The sequence below is a fragment of the Protomyctophum bolini genome, assembly GCF_963924005.1.
Source record: "Protomyctophum bolini genome assembly, chromosome: 11".
Lineage (NCBI taxonomy): Eukaryota > Metazoa > Chordata > Actinopteri > Myctophiformes > Myctophidae > Protomyctophum > Protomyctophum bolini.
Genome location: NC_137872.1, coordinates 3,776,443 through 3,804,029, shown reverse-complemented (window position 1 = coordinate 3,804,029; position 27,587 = coordinate 3,776,443). Strand labels below are relative to the sequence as shown.

General features: G+C 43.3%; 1 protein-coding gene across 1 annotated transcript; it reads right to left on the bottom strand.

Annotated features, from left to right (window-relative positions):
* Positions 1–8,371: 8,371 nt before the first annotated feature.
* gga1 (golgi-associated, gamma adaptin ear containing, ARF binding protein 1) lies at positions 8,372–26,647 on the bottom strand. The gene is made up of 17 exons (XM_080775543.1): positions 26,602–26,647; positions 24,438–24,522; positions 23,799–23,874; positions 22,800–22,898; positions 22,008–22,131; positions 20,791–20,891; positions 20,620–20,700; positions 19,553–19,690; positions 18,869–18,950; positions 18,181–18,294; positions 17,827–17,985; positions 17,497–17,570; positions 16,429–16,628; positions 15,098–15,345; positions 14,247–14,416; positions 9,685–9,795; positions 8,372–8,590 (listed from the first exon to the last, which is right to left on the bottom strand). Exons 1-17 carry the CDS (start codon positions 26,642–26,644, stop codon positions 8,480–8,482), a joined length of 2,016 nt encoding a protein of 671 aa, XP_080631669.1. The 5' UTR covers positions 26,645–26,647; the 3' UTR covers positions 8,372–8,479.
* Between the last annotated feature and the right edge of the window lie 940 nt (positions 26,648–27,587).

Genomic DNA, 27,587 nt, shown 5'->3' with positions numbered 1-27,587 from the left:
CACACAGTGTGCAGATCGTCACTGACTCTGAATCATTCCCCTGTTTATAAGACCCTTGAAATTGGCTGCTCCTGCATTATCCACATCTGAAAACAAGAATGAAATATATCAATAGGGACTCAGGGAGGCATTCGTAATTGATTTTTTACATATTAATGAAATACAGAATTAATACAAAAGACCGATTTTCTTTTCTCTAACTTTACGCTTTCTCTAACTTCCCTCCCCTCTTCTTCCCTTTCTTGAATTTCTTGGAAAAACGATTGGAACTATTAGCCTGGGTTCCAGCCTGATTCGCTGCAGCGAATGACATTTTCAGATCTGTGGAATGCAGGCTAGGGAACTATGCACAGAAATGAATTTCACACACTTTTTTAACTTGTAAAACTGTGATGTTGACGATAAAGTTCTGATTCTGAAGTCATTTCCCAGTGAGGCCAAAGAATAAACCGAAGTTAAGTAACTGTTTCTACAAAATTGCAAACTTTTTTTCTGTACCCTGTGTGATTGAAAAACAATAAAAAAGTATTAATCATTAAAAAAAAAATAACAAAACTGAAGATCCCCACCGGTTTGGAAAAAGACTTAAGTTGATGAGTAAGACAAGTACACATACAGTATACACAATATCTTGAGCTCATAAATACAATATTACATATTTTAGAGTTACCAATGAGTTACCTACATTATTTACCCTTAATGTCGGCTACACAGTACAGTCTGTTAGAATAGAGCTTTTACTATTTCTTCCCAAAATATAATTTTCATGGAAAGAAATCCTTCATTATATAGCGTTGGCTTCCATGTGTAATATGTTATGTTATGTTATCTCTACAGTGTTGATTGTGTCGACTAAAACCACAACGAAAAGCGTTCGACTACCTTTTTTCACTGAAGAAAACGAAATAAAAACGAAATAAGAACTATAAGCTATGATGACTAAAAATATTATAGTTACAATTGACAATTTTGTCAACAAATAAAGTCATTTTATGTTTCTCTGAAAATAGCACAAATAGAACTACAAGCTCACATGTGAGTTTGTAGCTTGTTGGGCTATTTCCAGAGTGCAACCAAGTGTAAAATCAGGCATTACGAAAACCATCAAGGCCTGCCATAACACATTTCAGTCACACTTACACTAAAGCATTTCAGATGACTAAAACATAACTATCGTATGAAGTAAATTACATTTTCGTCAAAAGACTATTATGACTATTATGTCAAAATCAACACTATTACCTCTCTATCAAATGTCTCTGGACCAGGTGGGAATAATGCTCCCAAATACAAGACAGACGCTGGATGTGAGAGGGGACGTTCTCCACCCTGAAAAACAGACCATAAAACAGGGACTATAAAAGGTGATTCACCTGGGCCTGGGGGCCCCAGGCTGGGGCTGGGATGCTCAGGGACGAGCACACATAGACACATGGGGGGCCCCAGGCTGGGGCTGGGATGCTCAGGGACGTGAACACATAGACACATGGGGGGCCCCAGGCTGGGGCTGGGATGCTCAGGGACGTGAACACATAGACACATGGGGGGCTTCAGACAGCCCCTGCCCTTTTACCCCCCGTCTGTAAAACAAGTTAAACAACTGCCCTTTTCCAGACCACGAATGCATGCATTTACTATGGTGAAAGAAATGCAAATGCCACACTCCTTTCCATGCCATGCTGGAAAGTGGAAAGTGTTAAGTCTCCTTAACGTGAACACAGTATTTTGCGTTGAACAAATTTGTTCAGTCGTTACACCGCATCTCTCCACTAGCTAAAGAGTGCTGGGAAATAGCTGATCCACAAGCTCTCAACGCATCACAGCGCGACGTGTTGTGAGCTTGTAGATCTTCTATTTTTGTCCAAAAAGTGCCCCTCTTAACAGGATTCCAGCCCCTGCCCCTCTAATGCTCTCTGCACGTCCCTGGAGATGCCTGTCGTGTTGTGTTGGGGGGAAAGGCAGGTGTGTGTCAGTGAGGACATTAGCATAACTGTGTTTGTTAAATTATTATTACCTTTAGGGGGATTCAAACTCATCATGAGGTGTTGCTCTCCTCCTGGATGAGTGTGTGAGTGTGACACCACGTGACTCGGCCGCAAACTGGCAAGACTGGCTGCAAAGCAAAGACACACAAACTGTCAAAGTTTGGTTTAAAATTAAAGAAATGAAGGAAAATGTTTGGCAGATGTGGAATCTTGTGGTTTGTATACATTTACAATGAGAGATAGTGTCAAAAGACTAGTCAGAAGTAGACAGTGGAGCAGAGAGAGAGAGAGAGTCTGAGAGAGATGTTGTTGGTTTTATACCAAGTGAATACAAAAACATTGAAATACTACTGCTGTCAACTTTCAAAAGTATAAAGCTAACCTCTTCTATATGGATGTCTAACCATTTTTTTATAGTTTCATATTGAGATTGAGACACTAGTATTACTCAAAGTGTTAATGTAACACAGCTCTGTTGACACCTTTATTTTATTCCTATTTATATTCGATATGTATTGAGCCAGGGGTGTTGGTCTGTAGACTGTAGGGCTGAATAATGCTCATAGTGATTTTTGCGAAGGTATACATGTCTAGAGTTAGAAAATATCATGTGATAGCATTGCACCAGTGGTAGCTTTATGAGCGCTATCATGCATTTTATTTTATAACACTAGGCGAAAATTGCATATGGATCAATATGAATATTTATTGTTTTGTTCCACTTTTGCTTTGGCAATGTAAATGTATGTTTTCTCATGCCAATAAAGCTCCTTTGAATTGAGAGAGAGAGAGAGAGAGAGAGAGAGAGAGAGAGAGAGAGAGATTAGGGATAACAGTTTATTATCCAGAATAGATACAGGTGTCCACTGCTCAAGAAGCTTGTTCGTTCACAATCTAGAGTCCAGACTCCAGACACAAACAGATCATGGATTGCTACACAGAACTGCGACCTCTCGGACTCGGACACTCACTCTTTTCTATATAAATCACTGATAAAATGTACATTATAAAATAATGCATGAATGAATGAACGATCCATTCGAATCGAAACATGATTTCGTGATTCGTGAACCAAGATAAGCCAATGTTATTGTTAGCCATATGGCTTACGGCTTCCCTGCCTGCGTGCAGCGGATAAAAACTCAGATGTATAGCGTCATCTTTAGTAGCTAGACTAAAACCCACTAACCTGTATTGCAAAAAAACTAAAAACAAACAAACAACTGAATTCAGTGCCAGCAGGGTTTCTTTTTCTAACGGTAGTTCGTAAACTACAAAGGCATTTTGTAGTCGCCACCGTTTCGTTTCCTCGTACACGCGTTGAAGTTCTAGACAAACGTACGTTGTTCAAAATCAAAACAAACCACAACAAACCTCAGTTGAAACTTCCGCGCATTCGAGATGATTTATCCAACCTGCAATGGAACATATAGCGGGACTTGGTGGTGGTGGAGTTCTCCAGGGATTCTTCTTAGAGTATTTCTTCGCAAACAAAAGAAGAGCGAAGACAGAAATGTCTTTAACAAAACCGTTAATACTTCACTGTACGTGTCCAATAGGTTTCACGTGAGCTGTAGTACACCGTGTCTACCGCTTGAGGGGGACACGGGACCTAAACAGAGCTAAATTTAGCAGGTTTCTTGTTTCAAGTTGATCTCTCAGTCAGATGTGAACAGACCAGTAGGCCTATAGTGGGGAAAAGTACTCTGTTACTGTACTGTACTTAAATTGCCTTTGTTCTTGTTCGTGGATATACACGGCTTTTTCAAAGTCAGAGATAGTTTGTGCTGATGCCTCGTGTTTTAGGCACACACACAAACAAACACACACACACATGACACACACACACACACACACCCCCCCCCCCCACTGTTTATTTTCCCTCTTTACCTCCTTTATGATGAATTCCTGTTCTGTTCTTTGGCTATATAGAAGTGTCTCTAAATGTTTTGATGAATTGAACAAGGTGGACCCTCTTGTAAACAATTAAGTGTAATGCTTAATTGGGTCGTCCACTCACAGTTAACAGTCTTTGTATTGAGTTGTGCTTGAAATGTACTGTAATTCTGCAAACTGTTAATAAATATTTCAATCAATCAATCAATCAAACATAAAGTACCAAAAGTATACTCATTACTCAATCATTGTGCAGAATGTCCAACTTCGAGTTTTCTAATGTATAAAATTATTTTGAAAATAGCAGATCTGCATGGCGATATGCATAGCGATGAATCGTGAGCTTGTAGATCAGCTATGTTCAAATGGTCAAAACAGCTAATCTACAAGCTCACAACATCACAGGTTGCAAAAGCCATGAGTTTTCTCAAGACAGATCGAGCTCAGAATTGTGCACATTTTGGACGCAAATGCAGCTACAATTTGATCTGTGTCTCACAAAATACATGTGGGAGTACCTGTGCGACTGTCCATAGTGTCTGACTGTGGTGCATGCCAAACTGGGGGCCTTCAGACTGTCCATAGTGTCTGACTGTGGTGCATGCCAAACTGGGGGCCTTCAGACTGTCCATAGTGTCTGACTGTGGTGCATGCCAAACTGGGGGCCTTCAGACTGTCCATAGTGTCTGACTGTGGTGCATGCCAAACTGGGGGCCTTCAGACTGTCCATAGTGTCTGACTGTGGTGCATGCCAAACTGGGGGGCCTCCATACTTTTCAAATAAGGGTCTGTGGGCTAATAAGTGTAAATGTTGCAGTCCTTGCCGTGAACATATTTCCCTACCATGCATTTGTACGAATACTTTCATGTTATAGTGCCGTTTTTATTCACTAAAAACACAAAAATATATAAATGAACAGCAATTAAATATATTTATGGGGGTCAATATCTCACAACGGGTAAGGACTAGTATAATAAAATATACAACAAAAAATTCCAAAACGATGTCTTAAATTCCCCAGAAAAGTTTTATTACCCTTTTTTTTTAAAGATACATACATTACATACATACATATATTTTCAGTGTCATGATGATCTCTGCTCTGGGCCAAAAATGTACATAACTTTGAACTGCCATTTTTCACAGTATTTACAAAGCAGTCTTTTATTTACTGTAGTTTTATTAGTAGTGCAGCGGAACATGACTGAGCGCCTGCCGTGGTGGAGAGAGTAGAACTCAGTGAGGCTAACATGCACCGCAAGATTAAGACGCAATTTAACCCATTTTGGCCGGGAACCCCTTTTGGTGTTATAGCATTATGTTATGCTTTAGCTATTGAAAAATAGCAGATCTACAAGCTCATAGCGCGCCACCGAGTGGCGCGCTACGAGCTTGTAGGTCTGCTATTTTTGAAAAATCGAAGAACGACTGACATAGAAACATAGCTTTTTCAGAAAACTGTCAGGATGTAAGAAGACATTTTTAGAATCTGAAATCAGGTCAAAATGGGTTACATTTGTGTGCGTTTCATTGGCCAGAACTCCAGGGTTAGAACTCTTGCCAATACATATTATTAATGACCAATTGCCAAAGACTCAAAGCTCACATACGATAAGGAAAATGGTCCTTTATTTCCTCAACCTTTTGGACAAACATGCTGCGTGATTCTTTGTTGTGTGTGCATCTCATACAAGCTTCTCTTCTCGACTGTTCCTGGACATGCAGTGTTGTTTTCGCCAGCAAATTTAGATTTTTGTTTTAGTCATTTTAGTCTCTTGGATAGTTTAAGACATTTTAGTCACCTGGAATGTTGTTCAGTCTAGTTTTAGTCGACTAAATGTCGTTAAGATTTTAGTCGACTGAATCTACGGTTGATTTAGCCGACTGAAAATGTATTTTGGCTGGGCCTTCATGCCGTCGTAATGACTGTTTTTAGTACACTGAAAATAGCCGACGAAATTTGACGAAATTGTCAACATATTTAGTCTTAGTTTTAGTCACCATAGCTTTAGTTTTCATTTAGTTTCCATTTGGTTTTCGTCAGTGGAAAAAGGTAGTCAACGAACATTCTTTCATCTTAATTTTAGTTGGCGAAATCAACACTGCTTGTACAGGCAATCGTAGCTTGTAAACCAAGAAACCGAGACCAATCATCCATCCATCCATCCATCCATCCATCCATCCACCCATCCATCTGCACTGGATTTGAAACAGGACATGAAGACAAAGTGAAGCTACATGAAGAGGCACATATGGCAGACCCAAACTGAAGTCTGATGGAACACAATAGAACATAAAGTCACAGAGAAACTAAAGTCAAACCCATGTGCAAATCAAACTGAGATCATTATAACTGTCGAAGGTAACTGTCAGTGTTATTCCTAAATCACAAGATAAACAAACTCAAGGCAAACAGAGAAAAACTAAAAGAAAAAAGGAAGTTATCACAATCTCCCTCCTCCCCCCAACAACCATCTTTTTCCCCCCTAAGCAGCAGTAGCAGTTTCTCCACCCACGTACCTCCCAGTGCATACTCACTACTTTTGGTGTGCTTGTTTTTAGCGTGCTGGCCTGGCAACCCCCAGGGCCTGGCGCCCCCCCAGGGTTAAACATGCAAAAGTAGAGGGGGCCCTCTGAGCAATAGACGGCTGTTAGACCGATAAAATGCGATAAAAAAAAAAAGCGATAAAAGACGGCCCTTTAGAGTTTAGACGAATATTAGACCAAAAAAAGAAAAGCTCAGTGGAGGGGGAGGGGGATGATCCTTTAAGATTTAATTAATTACAGAACGCCCACTGCTGTGCACTCTGACTGGCTGAACTAAACCAAGCGAACCCAAACTTTTACAACAGTAATTCATTAATGCATACATACAGTCTGTTGCATTTAGGATGTCGGGTTTAAAAACTAAAACAAAAAAAATCAACTAGGATGGCCCAGTTAATAAAATCAACTAGGCTGGTCCCAGTTAATAAAATCAACTAGGATGGCCCAGTTAATAAAATCAACTAGGATGGTCGAGTTAATAAAACGGTTGAAAGCAGTTTGTGTTTTCTAATTAACCCATTTTTGGGAAACCCCTTTTGGTGTTTTTTAACCCATTTAGGCCTGACGTCGAAGTTTAAAACATGTCTTCTAAATTTTCGACGTCAGGCTTAAATAGGATCAACATACCGGACTATTCTTAGACGCGCAAATAGCGTAAACACAATACACCGATCGAGTGTGATATAAAATCAAAGATAACAATCAATATTAAATCATACAGAAGAATACAGAGAGGTTAAAAAGAAAAGAGAGACAGCTTTATGCAAAGTGTGGAGTAGGAGAGTTGCACGGTACAGCAGTATTAACCCCATTAAGACCCGCGAGGACACATCCGAGTCGCCTTGTAGCTTTTAACCATTATTTAAAACTTTAGCTGTTGAAAAAAAATAACAGATCTACAAGCCCGTACTGAGTGCCGCACCGCAGGTGCCGCAGGCTTGTAGATCTGCTTTTTTTTTTTATCGTGGAAATGTGGCAATCTTTTTTGTATATATATATATATTCTTACACAGCGAACGTTCATAACGCCAATATTTGCTTCTGGGGGGAGGGGGGGTCCCCTGGTACAACATATTTTCAGATGGTGGTCCGTGCGGCCAAATACATAATCATTCTGGGGGTTTATGACTGTGGTCTGAGAACCACATGCATAAGGTTTCTTTTTCAGAAAACGGTTTTGGATTTCCGAAGGCATTTTGTATTAATTAGGTCCTCAGGTCTTAATGTGGAAGATAGGGAAGGGCCTTAAGAGGGAAGCCAACGCTGTAAGCAGAGAGAGAGAGAGAGAGAGAGAGAGACAGAGAGAGAGAGCGAGACAGAGAGAGGGAGAGAGAGAGAGGTTCCAAACGCCATAAGCAGAGAGAGAGACAGAGAGAGACAGAGACAGGTTCCAACGCCATAAGCAGAGAGAGAGAGAGAGAGACAGAGAGAGAGAGACAGAGAGAGAGAGAGAGAGACAGAGACAGGTTCCAACGCCATAAGCAGAGAGAGAGAGAGACAGAGAGAGAGAGAGAGACAGAGACAGGTTCCAACGCCATAAGCAGAGAGAGAGAGAGAGAGAGAGAGAGAGAGAGAGAGACAGAGACAGGTTCCAACGCCATAAGCAGAGAGAGAGAGACAGAGAGAGACAGAGACAGGTTCCAACGCCATAAGCAGAGAGAGAGAGACAGAGAGAGAGAGAGAGAGAGACAGGTTCCTGTGTGGATGCTATAGGGCGCCGTAAGCAGGGAGAGAGAGACAGAGAGAGAGAGAGAGAGAGAGAGAGAGAGAGAGAGAGAGAGAGAGAGAGAGAGAGAGAGAGTTCCTGTGTGGATGCTATAGGGCGGCGTAAGCAGGGAGAGAGAGAGAGAGACACACAGAGAGAGAGACAGAGAGAGAGAGAGAGACAGGTTCCTGTGTGGATGCTATAGGGCGGCGTAAGCAGGGAGAGAGAGAGAGAGAGACAGAGAGAGAGAGAGAGACAGAGAGAGAGAGAGAGACACAGAGAGAGAGACAGAGAGAGAGAGAGACAGAGAGAGAGAGAGAGAGACAGGTTCCTGTGTGATGGATGCTATAGCGCCCCCCACGTCTCAGGAGGGGGGAAGTGTTCTAGAACGCCGCTCTCGCTGAAGACGTCGTCTCCCATGGTGAACGTCAGCTCGTACTGAAGCTGCACTTTCTCCTGGGAGGCCACGGTGAAAAGGAAAATAAGAAGTGTGTCAATTAATAAACATAAACTATGGTAGGTACTAGCCCCTCTCGGAACCCTCCATAAAGCTTTTATGAAATTTGGATGATCGCTTTATGTAGGGTTCCTCGACATTACAAAATTTTCTAATGCAATTGTTGGAACGCGGATATAAACAAACTCCTCGTTTAGTCTGTCTGCGCGGTATTACTACATTTTTTCCTGTTATGGTTTCCGAATGTGCGAACTATAAGTACCTATACATACCTCTGAGAATATCTCCTGTGTCGCGGAAGCCGTTAAGTATTTTTAATCCATGTTTGATTAAAAATGTCACTTTGATTTCCTCTTGTTTATTTACCGTTTATTGTACCGCCTCCCGATGTGCGGTTGGCTTTGCCGGCTAACGTCATAGCTATAGCACCACTAGCTAGCCAGATAGGCGGTACAATGAGGTGTCAATAAACAAGGTAGGAAGAAGCGACATTTTTAATCAAACATAGATTAAAAATACTTAACGGCTTCCGCGGCACAGGAGAATTCGCAGCGGTATTTATAGGTACTTATAGTTCACACATTCAGAATAACTCAAACCAACAGAAGCCCTCAAACGGCGCCGCAACGACGTATCCGACGTATTTATGTTTATTTCTGTTCGGTACCAGGTGGCACCCGACCGTGGAATAGGACCCAATGGGGTAAAGTCTACCAAATGCCAGAACTTTAGTACCATTTGGGTTCTGCTTGTGGGGCTAGGTAGGTAAGGTAGGTAAAACATGCAATAATCCTGGTCTCTATAAACTTCCTCCCCCTGGCCAGCCGGGGCGCCTGATGGAGGGGAAAGGAACTGGTTGGAATAACGTGTTCCTTCCACGCGCGACGTCCGTTGCTCTCCCCTTGTGTCCCCCCCATATATGGGGACTAGGTTGGTGGAGGGTGTGTAGAGCCCAGGATCACATAGCTTAGTTTTCATTTAATTCCCATTTAGTTTTTGGTCAGTGGCAAAAGGTAGTCGACGAACATTTTTCGTCTTAGTTTTAGTCGACGAAAACAACACTTCCCCCCCCAGGTGTAAAATCTAAAAGTACCTTTTGAGGGTTTGCCAGGAGCAGGATCTGCGTGATGGCTGCAGGGGGGAGGATGGGGTTGAAGGCAGGCAGCGCTTCTCCTGACGGGGGCTGGAGTTTCACTGCCATAGACTGGAATACAGAGACAATACACAGTACAGTTTCACTGCCATAGACTGGAATACAGTATAACGATTACAATAATGACAATTAAATAAACCAATTATGGCAAAATGAGGGAGGTGGTGGGTCAGTTCAGAATAAGAATCACTAAACAAATCGGCAAATAAGCTTAAACTGTGATTTATTAAATCAAAAGAAAATCAAGTGCTCTATCACATAATGTTCACTTAATCAGAACACAATTAAATAAAACTCTCAAAAGGTAGCACTGTCCAAACTAAACTCAAAGTGTCCAAACTAAACTCAGGTGCCCAAAAATAACGCAAATCCAAACCAGTAGAGTGTGGCCAGTCTCCTCTGGCCACTCTTAAACTCCTTGGGAAAGTCTGGTCAAATATCCAATATCCACACTCCAGGAAAGGAAGAAGTTCTCTAAATCCAGAGGTATAATCCACATCCAAGGGAATAATCCAAATTCAAGGGAACAATCCAAAAGGGGAAGAAAGGCAAGAACATGGGAAATATTCCTCTTGCCCACAGCAGCAGCCTGTCTGTCTGTCTCCCTGCTCCTTCACCCTGCACTGCCTGAGTCAAACTCCCCCAGGTGGCCCAAACATTGTGATTGCCCATTAACCCCAGGTGAGCTGTGGGCGGGGCTTCACAATCACTGACTGTTGCCATAGCAACCCATGTATCCAACTGGCTTCTTGTAGCATAGTCCAGCAGATAATTAGAAACATTTCATAGCGCAACGGATTGGTAGAAAATAATAAAATACATCAAAAATGGTGCATAGCAAACAAAAAATGCATGGAACCAATGTGACTCTGGGCACAGATGTTACATATTCCCCTCCCCTAATGGAAGAGGCTCCTTGGGGCCAAAGTAAGCCTTCAGGTTCTGCACATGATATACATCACTATGGTCTTTCGGCCCTAGAAGTGACACAGAATAGTTGACAGGGCCTAACCTTTTCTGTATCTTAGCAGGGCCCTTCCACTTAGGTGCGAGCTTGGCCATGAACCTGCAGATGGGGCTAGTAGGGTGACTAACACTGACTTACAGGCCGAGCCACCTTCATCACAAGACAGGGTGGGGCCATTAATAACTCAACTGTACAGTCATTATAGTAACCTCACCAAAGCCCTCGTCGAAGGTGAATTCAGCCAAAGGTTAGTGGCAGTGGAGGCATTGCTGCAGCAACAGGGCGCAGATATTGGGGCTCTGTATTCAGATGCAAAGAAAGGAGAGCAAGGACTTAATCACCGCATTGACAAGGAGTGCGCAACTCTTAAAGATCTTGTCTCGTCCTCCATTGAGAATCTTGACTCTGTAATGGTGAACTGCTTGAAGCGGAGAGATGCTCGGTGGAATGACATGATGAATTCTCGTCTGCCAGTTAGCACCTCTACCCCCATGCCGGTGGGTCATCCATCTGCCAAGTCTCACTCAAAGCAGAGTTCACCCATTCCTTTTGGGGCAAAGACAATGTCAGACGACAGCCAGAGAAGTGTCGTTCACCCAGCCTATCACTTGAAACCTCCAGTCAAGGTGGAGTTTCCTTGTTTTGGCGACAGGGGGAGTGACTTGGATCCAATCTCCTATCTGGAGAAGTGTGAAGAGTTCTTGGCTGTGCGCCCCCTACCTGATCTTGAGATCCTTGCAGCACTTAATTCAGTCTTCAGTCGCTAAATGTGTTCAACAACGCTTTCAGTTTGGGTGTAGAGACATTTCGACGGGCCGGGAGGAAGTGTGAAGAGTTCTTGGCTGTGCGCCCCCTACCTGATCTTGAGATCCTTGCAGCACTTAATTCAGTCTTCAGTCGCTAAATGTGTTCAACAACGCTTTCAGTTTGGGTGTAGAGACATTTCGACGGGCCGGGAGGAAGTGTGAAGAGTTCTTGGCTGTGCGCCCCCTACCTGATCTTGAGATCCTTGCAGCACTTAATTCAGTCTTCAGTCTCTAAATTTGTTCAACAACGCTTTCAGTTTGGGTGTAGAGACATTTCGACAGGCCGGGAGGAAGTGTGAAGAGTTCTTGGCTGTGCGCCCCCTACCTGATCTTGAGATCCTTGCAGCACTTAATTCAGTCTTCAGTCTCTACATTTGTTCAACAACGCTTTCAGTTTGGGTGTAGAGACATTTCGACAGGGGCACGGTGGCACAGTTGGTAGTGCTGTCGCCTCACAGCTAGAAGGTCCTGGGTTCGATTCCCGCTGGGGACGCTGTGGGCGCTGGCGGCGTGTTCCCTCCTCCGCGTCATCAGTGCCCATACCCGAGGCGGGGGTTGGCGATAGGGCCTTTCTGTGTGGAGTTTGCATGTTCTCCCTGTGTCCCCTAGGGTAGATACCCTCACAAAAACATGCCGTAATCCTGGTCTCTAAAACTACCTCCCCCTGGCCAGCCGGGGCGCCTGATGGAGGGGAAAGGAACTGGTCGGAATAACGTGTCCCTTCCACGCGCTACGTCCGCCCGGGGAAATTCCCCTCTGTCAGGTGAAAAGAAGCAGCTTGGACTCCTCATGCATAGAAGGAGGCATGAGGTCAGTCCGCTGCCCCCCCAGGTTGGCAGAGGAAGTGTAGCGCCCAGGATTACATTAGATAATTGGCACTGGGTGAAAAAGAAAACTGGGTTACAAAATCGTGGGATAAAAATTTAGTTAAAAAAAAAGAGACATTTCGACGGGCCGGGAGGCCGCATCAAGCCCTGGATTTGGTCATCTCGTGGCTGAAGGCCCTGGGACAAAACCTCAAAACTCACATGGTGGAACTTTGTCTTTGTGGGTAAAAACAAAGGCAGGTGCAGCGTGTGGTGATGAGGACATCAAGCTTAGGCCTCTACGTGATGGTTAAATTAAATAAAACTCTCAAAAGGTAGCACTGTCCAAACTAAACTCAAAGTGTCCAAACTAAACTCAGGTGCCCAAAAATAACGCAAATCCAAACCAGTAGAGTGTGGCCAGTCTCCTCTGGCCACTCTTAAACTCCTTGGAAAAGTCTGGTCAAATATCCAATATCCACACTCCAGGAAAGGAAGAAGTTCTCTAAATCCAGAGGTATAATCCACATCCAAGGGAATAATCCAAATTCAAGGGAACAATCCAAAAGGGAAAGAAAGGCAAGAACATGGGAAATATTCCTCTTGCCTGTCTGTCTCCCTGCTCCTTCACCCTGCACTGCCTGAGTCAAACTCCCCCAGGTGGCCCAAACATTGTGATTGCCCATCAACCCCAGGTGAGCTGTGGGCGGGGCTTCACAATCACTGACTGTTGCCATAGCAACCCATGTATCCAACTGGCTTCTTGTAGCATATAGTCCAGCAGATAATTAGAAACATTTCATAGCGCAACGGATTGGTAGAAAATAATAAAATACATGAAAAATGGTGCATAGCAAACAAAAAATGCATGGAACCAATGTGACTCTGGGCACAGATGTTACAACAGAGACCATAGACTGTAATGACCATAGACTGTAATACAGAGACCATAGACTGTAATGACCATAGACTGTAATACAGAGACCATAGACTGTATTGACCATAGACTGGAATACAGAGACCATAGACTGTAATGACCATAGACTGTAATACAGAGACCATAGACTGTATTGACCATAGACTGGAATACAGAGACCATAGACTGTAATGACCATAGACTGTAATACAGAGACCATAGACTGTAATGACCATAGACTGTAATACAGAGACCATAGACTGTAATACAGAGACCATAGACTGTAATGACCATAGACTGTAATACAGAGACCATAGACTGTAATGACCATAGACTGTAATACAGAGACCATAGACTGTATTGACCATAGACTGGAATACAGAGACCATAGACTGTAATGACCATAGACTGGAATACAGAGACCATAGACTGTAATGACCATAGACTGGAATACAGAGACCATAGACTGTAATGACCATAGACTGGAATACAGAGACCATAGACTGTAATGACCATAGACTGGAATACAGAGACCATAGACTGTAATGACCATAGACTGTAATGACCATAGACTGTAATACAGAGACCATAGACTGTAATGACCATAGACTGGAATACAGAGACCATAGACTGTAATGACCATAGACTGGAATACAGAGACCATAGACTGTAATGACCATAGACTGGAATACAGAGACCATAGAACATTTGTCAAACTCGGCCCGTGAATGAATTATCTTTGGCCCGCGGGATGACATTTAATTAGTATTAGAACTGGCCCTCTGGTATATTGCACGGACCACCATAATACTACAAGTCAGGTCAGAATGGAAAACTGTCAGGATGTAGAAGACATTTGTAGAATCTGATCTCAGGTCAGAATGGAAAACTGTCAGGATGTAGAAGAACCTTTTAGAATCTGATCTCAGGTCAGAAAGGAAAACTGTCAGGATGTAGAAGACATTTTTTAGAACCTGATCTCAGGTCAGAACGGGGTTAAGCCTCACCTTGGGGGCGGGGGCGTGGAAGCCGATGTTGGTGACGGGCGTTGGGGCCGAGGACAGCATGGAGATGATGACCACCAGCACGTCGGACCGCGACGGGGGCGAGTCCCGGGCGAAGTGGAACAGAACGCGCAGACTGTGGCCGTCGAACACCGTCACGGGTAACAGACTACCTGGAGAGGAGAGGAGGGGACAGACATGGAGTAGAGGCAGTGGTCCGTTTGAAAAACATATACCATATATACATATGCCAGTCTTTAAAATTATTTTACTTGTGTATAAAGCTCTCAATGGTCTCGCACCTTCCTACCTACCTACATGACTGCCTGCCTAAATAGTAAATATGTCCCAAACCGCCCCCTAAGGTCTTCCACTGCTGGCCTGCTCGCTTTACTTAAAAAAATGGCAACAAAAGAATACAGGGAAGCAGCTTTTTGCTTCTACGGGCCGACGGCGTGGAACAAGCTCCCACTGTACCTTCGACAGGCAGCCTCTGTATAGACATTTTTTAAAGTTCAGCTCAAGACCCACTTCTACAACATTACTTTTAATTGATCTTTTATTTTTTGTTATTCATGTCCTCACTGTATTGCATTACTGCTTGTTTTTTAATGTTTATGCCTTGCTTTTTTTTTCTTTTTTCTCATTGCTCTGTAAAGCACTTTGAGCTGCATTTCATGTCATGAAAGGTGCTATACAAATAAAGTTTTATTATTATTATTATCATAGCTTAGTTTTTATTCAGTTTCCATTTAGTTTTCGTCAGTAAAAAAACTAAGACGAAAAATTTTAGTCTTAGTTTTAGTCGACAAAATCAACACTGCCACCAACCCAGCAAACCTGTATATACTTACTGGGCTTAATGGACTCCAGCGGTACAAAAACATCCGTCAAGGTGACCTCCGGAGCGGGGGGAGTCTCCACAGGGGAGTGAACAGGGGACATGTCCAGCAACGAGGCAGCCAGGCTGGGCGTCGCGTCCAGGAGAGACCCAGGAGGAGGAGGCTCAGAGATGAAGGCCGGGATGGGGCTGGGCGTGGCCGCGGAGGACCCAGACATGCTCTGGAGGTCTCGCAGAGTGGGCTTCGACGACTGCTTGTCCCTGAAGCCCCCACCACACCACAAAATAATAATAATAAGCTGCTTAACCCGTTCTGACCTGAGATCAGATTCTAACGATGTCTTCTACATCCTGACAGTATTCCATTCTGACCTGAGATCAGATTCTAAAAATGTCTTCTACATCCTGACAGTTTTCTGAAAAAGCTATGTTTCTATGTCAGTCGTTCTTCGATTTTTAAAAAATAGCAGACCTACAAGCTCGTAGCGCGCCACTCGGTGGCGCGCTATGAGCTTGTAGATCTGCTATTTTTAAATAGCTAAAGCATAACGTAATGCTAACAACAACAACCAGTTTAGACCTGAGAAAACATTTCTTCTGAATCCTAAAAAGTTTTCAGAAGAACCTATGTTTCTGTGTCAGTGGTGGTGCTCAACCTTTTTCATGTCAAGGACCTGCAGAATTATCTGTATTTGTGGCCACGGACCCCCATCTTGACCCCCAAGGAGGAAGGACGGAACCCCTTTTGGTGTTTTTCAAGCTATACTTTAGCTATTGAAAAGTAGCATATCTACAAGCTCGTAGAGGGCGGCACTCGGTGAAATGAGGCGCAGATCTTTGAATGTTATATTCTTTCAGAGCGAACGTTTTTTAACTCAAATCTTTGCTTCTGGGGAGGGGGGGGTCCCTGGAACAACATATATTCAGATGGGGGGAGTCGGCGGCCAATTACATATAGTAATAACTCCTTGACACGATGTTTTTTTGAGAACATAGAAACAAAAAGGTTTTTCTGAAAACTTCGAAACAATGTTACAAAGTGCTGAACAACAAGGTAAAACAATCATGTTAAAACAAGGGCATGAAACAACAATAGAAGGTAAAACATTGAGATGCAACAAATCAAGTAAAAATATATCATAAAATAAAGTGCTGACCAAATAAATACGTTTTTAACAATTTCTTAAAACCGTCGACAGACTCTGCATTCTTCAGCTCAAGGGGCAGGGCGTTCCACAACCCTTAGTTTTGAGTCTAGTTGTAGGAATAGACAGAAGGACTTTATCGGAGGAGTGAGAGAATGTGTGTTAGGTTTAGCATGCAGTAGTTCAGAGTCACTCTTACCATTTGACCTGTAGGCTCTGTGGAGGTAGGTTCTGCTGCAGCAGGGCCTTCCCCAGCAGGTCCAGTTCGTCCAGGGCCGAGCTGCCCGGCGTGGAGCCCGAGGAGAGAGGCTGGGAGTTGGAGGAGTAGGGCGGAGGGTCGGGGCTCAGGAGTAAGCTGGGCGCTGCTGGGATGTTGTCTGTGTCTATGCTGTCCGACGACTGTTTCACAGAGACAGACAGGGTTAGGGTTAGTGCTCATCTAGACTGAGTGACAAAACATTGAGCAGCATGGAGGAGTGTTGGAGTTTGGAAGCACTCGTTGGAAATCACTCAACCGTCCTACGGACCACCCGTTTCTAAATGTCACATAATGCAGGAGACAGCAAAATGTTATTGAAAACAAGCACTTCCAAACACTGACACTTTAAAAAATAATCAAATGCAGGGCATTTCTTCACAGAAAGTAGCTCATATCGTTTCTATGGTGGATTTCTATGACATACAGCTGGAATGTTGGTGAGTTTAACATTGTTTAATGCAATCAGACTGTTTCTGTTTGGATGAATGGGCTGTCAAGGCCAGAAAGTAGTTTTTTGCCACATAACTTCCAGGTACGATGAGGTCATGTGCATACCCTCCATTTTACAAATTTACGAAACCTATCCGCGGAATATTTAAAAGGATCCCCTGGCTAAAAAGACAAATATGCCTTAAAACATTATACTTGCCCTCTGTAACTAAAATTTCTTTCATAAATAAGAGAATATTTCACTCAATGGGAACGGCTCCTGTCGCAAGTTGATGCTGTCATTATGTCCATGTGTGGTTCAGCCCTATGGAATGTATGGAATGCACATGCTAATAAAAAAGTATTTAAAATATTCCTTTGATGCTCATATTATCCATAGGAAGTATTAAGTTGTTTTTTTATTAGCATATGCATTCCATACATTCTTTGACATGAAATAGTTTGACTACCACCGACATAGAAACATGAGGTTTTTCAGAAAACTGTCATGATTTAGAAAACATTTAGTAGAATGGAGTTCCGGTCTAAATGGAACTGTTAATGACTGCTCACTGGCACCTGGAACGAGTCCCATGCGGTGGAGTCCTCGGGCTGGGAGGCAGGGTTGGATGTGTGGGTACCTTCACTCAAGCCTGGGTGAAACAAAGAGAAGTAACAAATTAAATATCTTCCATGCATCAATATATTGCAATTTCTGTACACTCCCACACTGCTCTATACATCTCTTTACAACAGTGGTCTACCGGATTTAGCTTCTTAGTTAGCTTAGTTTCTGTTAAATAACACCATAAAACCGCCATTACCCCTTGTGTTCGCGCACCACAAGGAGGTGCACCACACTTTGGGAACCACTGGGTCAGATTACCCAACGTTTGCTGTGTTTGTTACCCAGTGACATGAGCTCGTCGTCCAGCAGACTGATCCCCGTCTCGTGGGAGGAGGGAGCGTTCAGGTTGTCCGTGGCGGGAGCAGGGAACTCTGGGAAGGCCGGAGGGGACTGAGGCGACGTGTCCAACCCCGACAGGTCCAGCAATGCTGTGCTTCCTCCTGGAGCGGGGAGGACGGGCAGAGAGCGTTAGAGGGGCCGGGGGCTGAAGAGGGCACCTTTGGACAAAAAATTGCTGATCTACAAGCTCACAATGAGCTTGTAGATCAGCTTTTTTCAGAGCACAACCCAGCACTCTTTAGCTAGTGGAGATGTGGAGGTGTGTGTAACAGTAACGGCATGGATTTGTTCCTCACCTGTGCGTGTGTGTGTGTTGGCGGTGTTGTTCCCGTTCACCTCCTCTCCTTTCACCTGCTGCTTGTACAGGTTGATGACCTGGGTCAGGCTGTCGTTGGCCTGCAGGATCTCCGCTGGGGAACAAAGCACAACATTTACATTATTTAGTTTTGAATAGTTTTCATTTAGTTTTTGTCACATTTCTTTAGTCACCTGGAATGCTTTAGCGTTAGTCTAGTTTTAGTCGACTAAATAGCATAAGATTTTAGTCGACTGAATCTACAGTTGATCTAGTCGACTAAAATGTATTTTGGCGGGCCTTGATGCCGTCGTGGGGCCCTCAATGAATTGCATTGAATTGAGTGGGGCAATGGGGTGTTGTGCTAATTCGCTTATTTCCATCGCTCAATCCTCTCTTCATAATGTAAATAGTATCCCAAGTAGTGGCACACTTTACTACTTATTTCGATGGAAATAAGAGAATTAGCACAAAAACCCAACCACCATTGAGGGCTTATGGTAGGGGAAATAGCCAATAATGCGCTTTTGCACAAAATAACACCTGGACCTCTTTGATAAAAGGTAAGAAAGCCTTCTAGCATGGAATTCTCCTTTAAGCCTAAAGCCAGAGGCTGTTTCACAACAGTGTGCGTAGCTGGAAAATAAACAACATCATGATGTGAAAGGAATATAAAAATAAATCCTTACCTAGAGCCTCATCGTTGTCCTCTGTGTCACTGGCCAATCTGAACAGTGTAGGTCTCATCTTCTCACAGCGTTGGTATAGGTCCTAAACACACACACACACACACACACACACACACACACACACACACACACACACACACACACACACACACACACACACACACACACACACACACACACACACACACACACACACACACACACACACACACACACACACACACACACACACACACACACACACACACACACACACACACACACACACAGAGACCATTCAACACTTTGCAGTGGCCGGCAAACTGGATCGGACTAGTGAAGAAACACGGTAAACATTACTTTCCACGTTCACCACGCAAAATAAAATCTCTCCACAATTTGGATAACAGCGCGAAAGAAGCCACACACACACACACACACACACACACACACACACACACACACACACACACACAATAGCGCCGTGTGTCCTAACACAATATGTGAAATGATGATGTTTTTAGTAGCCATACCAGCTAACCAGTTAGAAGAAATTGCAGATCGAGGCGTTGACGATTGCGGTTCTGAAATTTGTAATAAAGTTGTCCTTTTTTGTTCTTGTTCCCCCCCCCCTGGCCCCAACACATGTAAAGCGTCTTTGAGTATCAAGAAAAGCGCTATATAAATCCCAGATATTATTTTAACCTGTATGAGTTCTCCGTTGCTCTGCGTAACGGCGTTCCGGTCGTAGTCCTCCAGCAGCTGAGTGAGGAGACAGACGCTCTCGTTCACCTCCTGGATGGCGTTGACGCGCTTCGACACCCTCTCTGCTCTCCTCTGGTCCTGGGGGGGGGGGGGGGAGGGGACACACCACCAAGGATTTGTTTTATACAATTTAAACAGGTATAGAGCACCGAAGTCCTGACATAACTCGCTCATCCCTTCCATTCGCCTGGTTCTAATTCTCTATGGAGAATAACATGGGGTGATCTTAATATCGTCTACTATAAGCGTTGTGGTCCAAATATAAACAAGCTGTCTCTGCGTTATTGTCAGGGAGGTGTCTCTGTATCGTTATATTGTCAGGGAGGTGTCTCTGTATCGTTTGCAACAGTCAGTCACTCATATATTATACAGTCTGCTTCTAGCGAAAATGTAACTAATTCAGTAGCAGTAGCATTAGAGTTTTCTCTCAGTCAGTTGATTCTTCATATCCATATGAGTGAAGTGGCCGGGGTGACATTATTTTTCAAACACAGTTCTTATATGAGGCGATCTAAAATAATCCCCCCTATGGGGATTATAATGCAAATAAAAAGTACATGAACCTGTGGACTTAAATAGAGCCCTCTACCGATATTGATGTCAGACTTCGGTGCGCCACCGAGTGGCGCGCTATGAGCTTGTAGGTCTGCTATTTTTGAAAAAACGAAGAACGACTGACATAAAAACATAGCTTTTTCAGAAAACTGTCAGGATTGGGAAGACATTTATAGAATCGTTCCCAGGTCAGAATGGGTTCACAGTTTCTTCAAAATTATTTTGCAAAAGTGAAAATATCAATTGCAGACTTCCATCTGTTATCTGTTCTGTTCAAAAGGTTCTGTTCTGTTCTGTTCACAATTTATTGTCATCTCCCGTCTTTTCATAAAATAGAAAATGCACGATAGTGAGCTCGATAAGAAGAGCCTGATCGATAATAATCGTTATCAATCGTTATGCACTTTTTCTGAAACTTTAACGAGGAAAGGAGAATGAAATGGACCATATACCTCTTGGACCATCTCTTTGATGAGCTTGTTGGCTGCTTTCAGGTCCTCGGGGTGAGTGCTGTTCAGCAGGCGAGACAGCATCTGACAAAACAACGGATTGTTTTATTATCCACCACCAGAACAAAAACCCCCAGAAGAAACAAACTGCTTTGTTTTCGCAAAAATCCTCACCTTCGACTTCTCCTCGTCCTCAAAAATAGCATTCTTAGGTCTAGGTGGGGGCGGGTTCAGTAGTTTGTCGGGAGGCAAGTCTGGATCTTGTTTGACGATACCTGGGGTTTCAAACAGAGAATATGAGAAGACAAAGGATTTAACACACACATTAACCCATTGTGTTATGCTTTAGCTATTGAAAAATAGCAGATCTACAAGCTCATAGCGCGCCACCGAGTGGCGCGCTACGAGCTTGTAGGTCTGCTATTTATTTTTTTTAATCGAAGAACGACTGACATAGAAACATAGCTTTTTCAGAAAACTGTCAGGATGTGTAGAAGACATTTTTAGAATCTGATCTCAGGTCAGAAATAATGGCTTAATACAGTAATCTTAATCACAAGAACATATTTAGATATAATTGCATGCTTTATTCCGATAGGAGAGTCTAAAAGGTAGAGGAAACCTGGGGTTCAGAGAGAGGAGACACACGAGACATTATCCTTAGTAGTCGGATTTGAACCTTCGTACTCCAAGGAGCATACAGTACATGTGTCTACAGTCACCAGGCAATGACATTTCACTTGCAATGACATTTCGCAAGTATATAAATATCATGCAAGACAAAAAGCATTTAACCAAAATTAGACTGACCTACATGAGTTTCAGAGATCCTAGTATATTAATTTTCCCGAGTAAACTAGGCTACGCTGCTTGAGACTGAGAGCAATCTTGTTTCATGACATTGATTTTCATTTATTTTAATTTTTCGTTTTTCTTTTAGGTTTCATGACCTCAACTTTGAACATTCAGTGGATTTTCTGTGGTCTGGGATTTTTTTTCTGTGTCTGTGATGCCTTTTGAGCTGCAATGAAAATGTATGGGATTTGCATCCCATACATGGGGGTCCTTTTCAAATGGGGTCTTGCCCTGAACATTAATTTCAGCCCAAGACCTCGCGCGTGCTGACTCGGCCCCCCCAGCCTGGTACCCTAGTCAAAATATGGCCCTTGAGGAAAATTTATTGGGGAACCCTGCCCTAACCACTGCAGTGTGATATGTCTTGTTGCACGTTGACCCTAGTGATTCAACGCATGGAATTCAATGGCCCAAAACCACACCAAAGGGTTGAGACGGTTTTAGCGTTAACTCCTTGCAACCGTTTGGACCCGAAGGAGTTGCATGGTGACCCTTTGGTGTGTTTAGGGCTGAAAAAACGTAGACAGCCATTGTACCTTGTTTCTTCAGCATCTGGTAGGCGTCTGTGATCTTAGTTTCATCAGGCAGACCCAACGTCCAGCTGTAGATCAACTCCAGAACCTTCTTCTTCACTGGCTCTGGAGAGCGTGAGCCGAGATACTGGAGCAGGTATAGAGTTAGGAGGAGGAAGATCAGGATTAAAAGTGATTATTTTATACTTTGTCGCACGACAGTAATAAATAATAATACATTTTATTTATAAGGCGCCTTTCAGGGCACTCAAGGTCGACATACAGGTTAAAAGCAGTACAAGAACACAGTTAAAACAAGAGCAGAACAAAACTAGGGCACAGCTTGCAGCAGAAGACACAGAGGTCACACAGACAGAGTCATAAGCCTGCCTAAACAGGTGGGTTTTGAGGTGAGTTTGAAATATGGTGATAGAGTCCATGTTTCTGATGTCAGGGGGGAGGGAGTTCCAGAGGTGAGGGGCAGAGCGGCTGACAGTGAGGGGAGGGAGTTCCAGAGGTGAGGGGCAGAGCGGCTGACAGTGAGGGGAGGGAGTTCCAGAGGTGAGGGGCAGAGCGGCTGACAGTGAGGGGAGGGAGTTCCAGAGGTGAGGGGCAGAGCGGCTGACAGTGTCACGCGAAGGTAGCAACGACAGTCGATCTACACGTTCACAACATGACCAACACGTCACCCATGCAATGCATTTTTGAGCGTGTGGGAATAATAAGTGGGAATAATAATGCGAGATTTGTTGGAGACGAGGACCCTTGTCCTGACCCTTTAATACTAGATTAATCGGAACCCATCCCTGGTCTTACCTTCGGAGACACTACTTTGATGAGCTCGTTTAGGAAGCGGAACTTTCCCACTTCACTGTGGAATCTCTTCCCGCAGGTCTTCATGCATGTCTCCAACACCTGGAGACACAATAAATGATAAATGGTGCATTTATATATAGCGCCTCTATCCAAGGCGCTTCACATAGATTGTGCATTACATTCACCCCATTCACACACCGATGGCAGCGGAAACCATGTAAGGCACCAACCAGCACATCGGGAGCAATTAGGGGTTCAGTGTCTTGCTCAAGGACACTTCGACACTAACTCTCCCCACCAAAGAGGTCCAGGTGTTTTTTTGTGCAAAAACTCCTTATTGGCTATTTCCCCTACCATAAGCCCTCAATGAATTGCATTGAATTGAATGGGAATTGAATGGGGCTGTTGTGCTAATTCACTTATTTCCATCAAAATAAGTAGTAAAGTGTTCCACTTGGGATATTATTTACATTATAAAGAGAGGATATGTACAAAGAATTATAATTTTGAGCGATGGAAATAAGCAAATTAGCACAACACCCCATAGCCCCATTCAATTCAATGCAATTAATTTAGGGCTTATGGTATGGGAAATAGCCAATAAGGAGATTTTGCACAAAATAACACCTGGACCTCTTTGGTGGGGACGTAACAACTACAAAGAAAGGTAAGAAAGCCTTTTAGTATGGAATTCTCCTCTAATATAAATCGCTCTGGATTAAGAGCGTCTGAGTAAATGCCTAAATTGTAAATGGTGGTACCCCAAAACACATACACTGTCAGATTGGCTAAAATAAAAAATTATTCACTAAAATACGTCCCAGGTTAGTACGGATTGTTTCACTTGCATGAGCGTTTCAAAGAGCAGATCTACAAACATGTTTCTTGACGGTATACATCAAAGACCATGCACATAAATAAAAACAAACAAACAACGTCAACATCCTGGTCCTGTAAGTTAGTGTAACTCATTCAATGGTCTCTGGTTTCTGAACTCACCAACAGGGCCTGCGTGGCCTCCCATTCCTGTGGTGACTGGATCTTGTGAGCCAGAAGCCTGGTGGCCAGCTGAGGTCTGGAACACAGGTCATGGTCATGAATAATTTTCACTCTTCACGCTACTGTACTTAGTGGTCAGATTGCACGAGTGAGTCTTGCACGAGTCAGAGCAATTGCTGAAAAGGTGTAATCATTCACAAAGCCCCCTAACTTCAGTTCTACAACAGGTCGTTTTGGAGGAAGCAATCTGATTGGTTGAAACGGCTTCTAGCCGTGGATCAAACCAGCACCGTTCACCACCTAATCAAAACAAAGAATTCAGCTGCTCTGTTTTCCCAGAGCGCTAGCAAACTCGGTGGCTAGGCTATTTAGTTTCTTGGGACATTTGTTACATCACGAATCAGATTAGATCATATCAGTCTGTTGATCGGGGCGCCCCTTGAAGCGCAGGCCAGGCAGAGAGGTCGTCTGTCCTGGAGAATTCTGACGTGTCTCTCCTTTTTCAGACACTATATAGGAATCTTTCGGTCACTCTGTGACCTTGCTTGAGCACAGCTAGGGTGCACACTGCACACTCTTATGAGTAATGGTAACTGCTTAAAGGGTCTACTTTACCCCATCACTGGGCAGTCCACTTACCCTTCCAAGTCATTGTTGAGCTGGTCACAGAAGGCATGGATGCTGGCCCAGTCAGTGTCTCTGTTCAACGGGTTTGTGGCTCTGTCTGATGGAAATCATCATAAGTCAAGTCAAGTGGTTGAGGAGGAATCCAACATTATTTAGACTATTCATTATGTCTGACTTACTGATATTACAACAATGCCCCATGGTTTGTTTCAGTGGTTTTCAACCCTTTTCACAGAAAGGCCGTTATTTAAATTAGTCTGCATTTGAGCCGCAGACCACCATGTGATGAGATTGAGCCTCTACGGGCCGAAAACGTAGAATATTGTGTTGTCGTTGGATAAGCGTTTGTCCACAATTCCGTGCTGTGTTGATGTTGGTACCATTAGGAGAGACGACAGGCAAACGTTGATCAAAATAATTATTCTACATTCTCTAATTGTGTAGACTTCTTGTAAATTAACTTAAGTAAGTAATGCAGATGTTAAAAAAATAATGTAATTATTGAGAGCGTAAATTAAACCAAATGGACCCGTACAGGTTTCATTTGACGCACTCAGGAGTTAACCCATTCTGACCTGAGATCAGATTCATACGAGGTTTCCACTGGACACACACTGGTCTGATGAACCCATTCTGACCTGAGATCAGATTCTAAAAAATGTCAGTCGTTCTTCGATTTTTCAAAAATAGCAGACCTACAAGCTCGTAGCGCGCCACTCGGTGGCGCGCTATGAGCTTGTAGATCTGCTATTTTTCAATAGCTAAAGCATAACATGATGCTAACACCAAAATGGGTTCCCGTTCAGAATGGGTTAAATATCTAATAAGGGTCCATTTGGTTTGGTTACCAACTCTCCATGGTTTAGCTGCTAAGGGGACCACCATGGAACCCTTTGTCTTCACAGATTTATTTATATTTTGAAACATCGCTATGGATTGTCCCTCGAGTTGCAGCAACTCCTTTTCAAGGGGGGTCCTCAAGATGAGGAGGGGTCCTCGGATGAGTAAAGGCTGGGACCGAGGCTACCACAGTGGAACCCCGCCTCTCCTTAAGGACCTCTGCCGGTCCACGGACCACTGGTTGAGAACCACTGCTATGTTTTATTCAGAGTAATCTAGTAAGAGAGTGGCGACACTATTATATAGTGCTGACTCCCATTGTAACAATGGAATGCGGAAGTGCTCATTCTATCTCATTGATTGATTGAAATATCTATTATTTTCTATAATTTATATAGGTAGAGGCCTCATATAAGCCCCTTGGGCTTTTTTGCCTCAGCCTAGAACTTTACCCTTCTTATATTTATATGTTCACTGTGTTGTTTTTATACTGTGCTGAATAAATAAATACAAATATGTATTAACAGTTTGCAGAATTACAGTACATTTCAAGCACAAGTTCACAACTCAATACAAAGACTGTTAACTGCGAGTGGACGACCCAATAAACTGCATTACACTTGTTTACAAGAGGGTCCACCATCCATTCTATCTCAATGGAATAGTTCCAATGTTTGGGTCCACCTAGCCATGACGCTCATGACAGTCATGTTTCAGGGCTAGGGTCCACCATTCTATCTCAATGGAATAGTTCCAATGTTTGGGTCCATCTAGCCATGACGCTCATGACAGTCCTGTTTCAGGGCTAGGGGTAGGGTCCACCATTCTATCTCAATGGAATAGTTCCAATGTCTGGAACTATAGCATAGCCCGGCATATATAGGCAGTAGGCACCCGCTTTGCAGCGAGATCAAAGCTACACTTATTGAATCCCTAGTGCTGGTACATGTATACATGACTCATGACACCCATTCAGTGAGACTGTCAATGGTTCAGTCCCTCTCGTGCAGAAGTTAGCATGGTGGCCGGTGTCTTCTTCACTATGTCTTGGCAGTAACCTCTGCTATGCCTGGCTGGAGTCACTAACGTAACGGCCAGGGCTTATTGCTTCATTGCTAACGCTCCTAACACAAGGCTGTTGACAGCTGGCTAGCACAACAGCTAACTAAGGGGGAGCTAACGCGTTAGCATCCTGGTCTGATGGTGAGCCGATATTCCTCCGCAGCCACCGCTACACGAGCTGTCAGGCCGCCGCTGGCCCTTCACCGGACAGCCATTATCGCGGCCGTCTCCCCTAAAGAGCGATCAGTGCAACGGATAACTTTGAAATACTTACTGATACGAGACTCTAAACTCTCCGCATCAGGCGGCGCAGCCATCACTACGGGATTTTTTTGTGTCATGCATGCGTTGGATCTCGCGAGAAAACACTATTTGGACCACGTACGATAAGGAGGCTGAGAGAAAGAGGGAAAAAAAATACTAATCACTTTTATTGTACATGAAAAACTGTGGAGATGTGGAAGCAAACCATCATCAATCTTGATGTTGTTTTTTGATTGTTGTTTCTAACCTAGCCCTGAAACATGACTCTCGTATTCATACGAGATAATCATCATGGCAGTCATGTTTCAGGGCTATTTCTAACCTGTCTGTAAAGCACGTTGTAACTTTATGTTTGGAAAGGTGCTATAAAAATAAATAAAATTCATTCATTCAATGGAACTGTTTTTTCTGTGGTTGTTAAGGAATTCACACCTTTTGGAAAGACATGTCTTGGAGAAAGTGCAGGAGATTCTGGATATGCAAATATTAGATTCCTGTTTATTGCTATATCTGGGAGATTTACCACTACCAGATGAAATTACAGAAAGTGACAGCTAGCTTATGAAAATATTCATATCATGTCTGCAGGGGGAAAAGCCATTAGGCCTACTTGTAAATAATGGTTACAGTTACAGGCAGAACCTCCATCTGTTTAAGACTGACTTCTTGGTTCTTGTTCCAGTCTTTTAAAATGGAGAGGAATGACTGCTAACTTGAAAGAATGGAGAGTCTTTTGAAAACAAATGGGTTAGGTTCACTTCTGACTCACTTAGTTCACTTAGTCTTGATATGCTTAAACCCTTAGCTTAAATATTCATATTTAGCGTATATGATATATAGGTAGGCCTAGAGTATAAATGAAACTGAATGTCTGAAAGAAAGAAACAAGATCAAATCTCTGTTGTTGTACTTTATTGTCCAATACTATTCCCACTTTGTGTGCATGTGTATATTTGTCTTTTCCAGAAATATACTGTCTGTGTGAAATCTCCTATT

What these genes read in the sequence shown, in the direction of transcription:
- gga1 (XM_080775543.1), bottom strand. Translation starts at nt 26,644, where the DNA reads ATGGCTGCGCCGCCTGATGCGGAGAGTTTAGAGTCTCGTATCA. An exon ending in CAACACACACACACGCACAG is followed by an intron (nt 17,986 to 18,180) that starts GTGAGGAACAAA and finishes TCCCCGCTCCAG; the next exon opens with GAGGAAGCACAGCATTGCTG. An exon ending in GCTGGAGTCCATTAAGCCCA is followed by an intron (nt 14,417 to 15,097) that starts GTAAGTATATAC and finishes TCTCCTCTCCAG; the next exon opens with GTAGTCTGTTACCCGTGACG.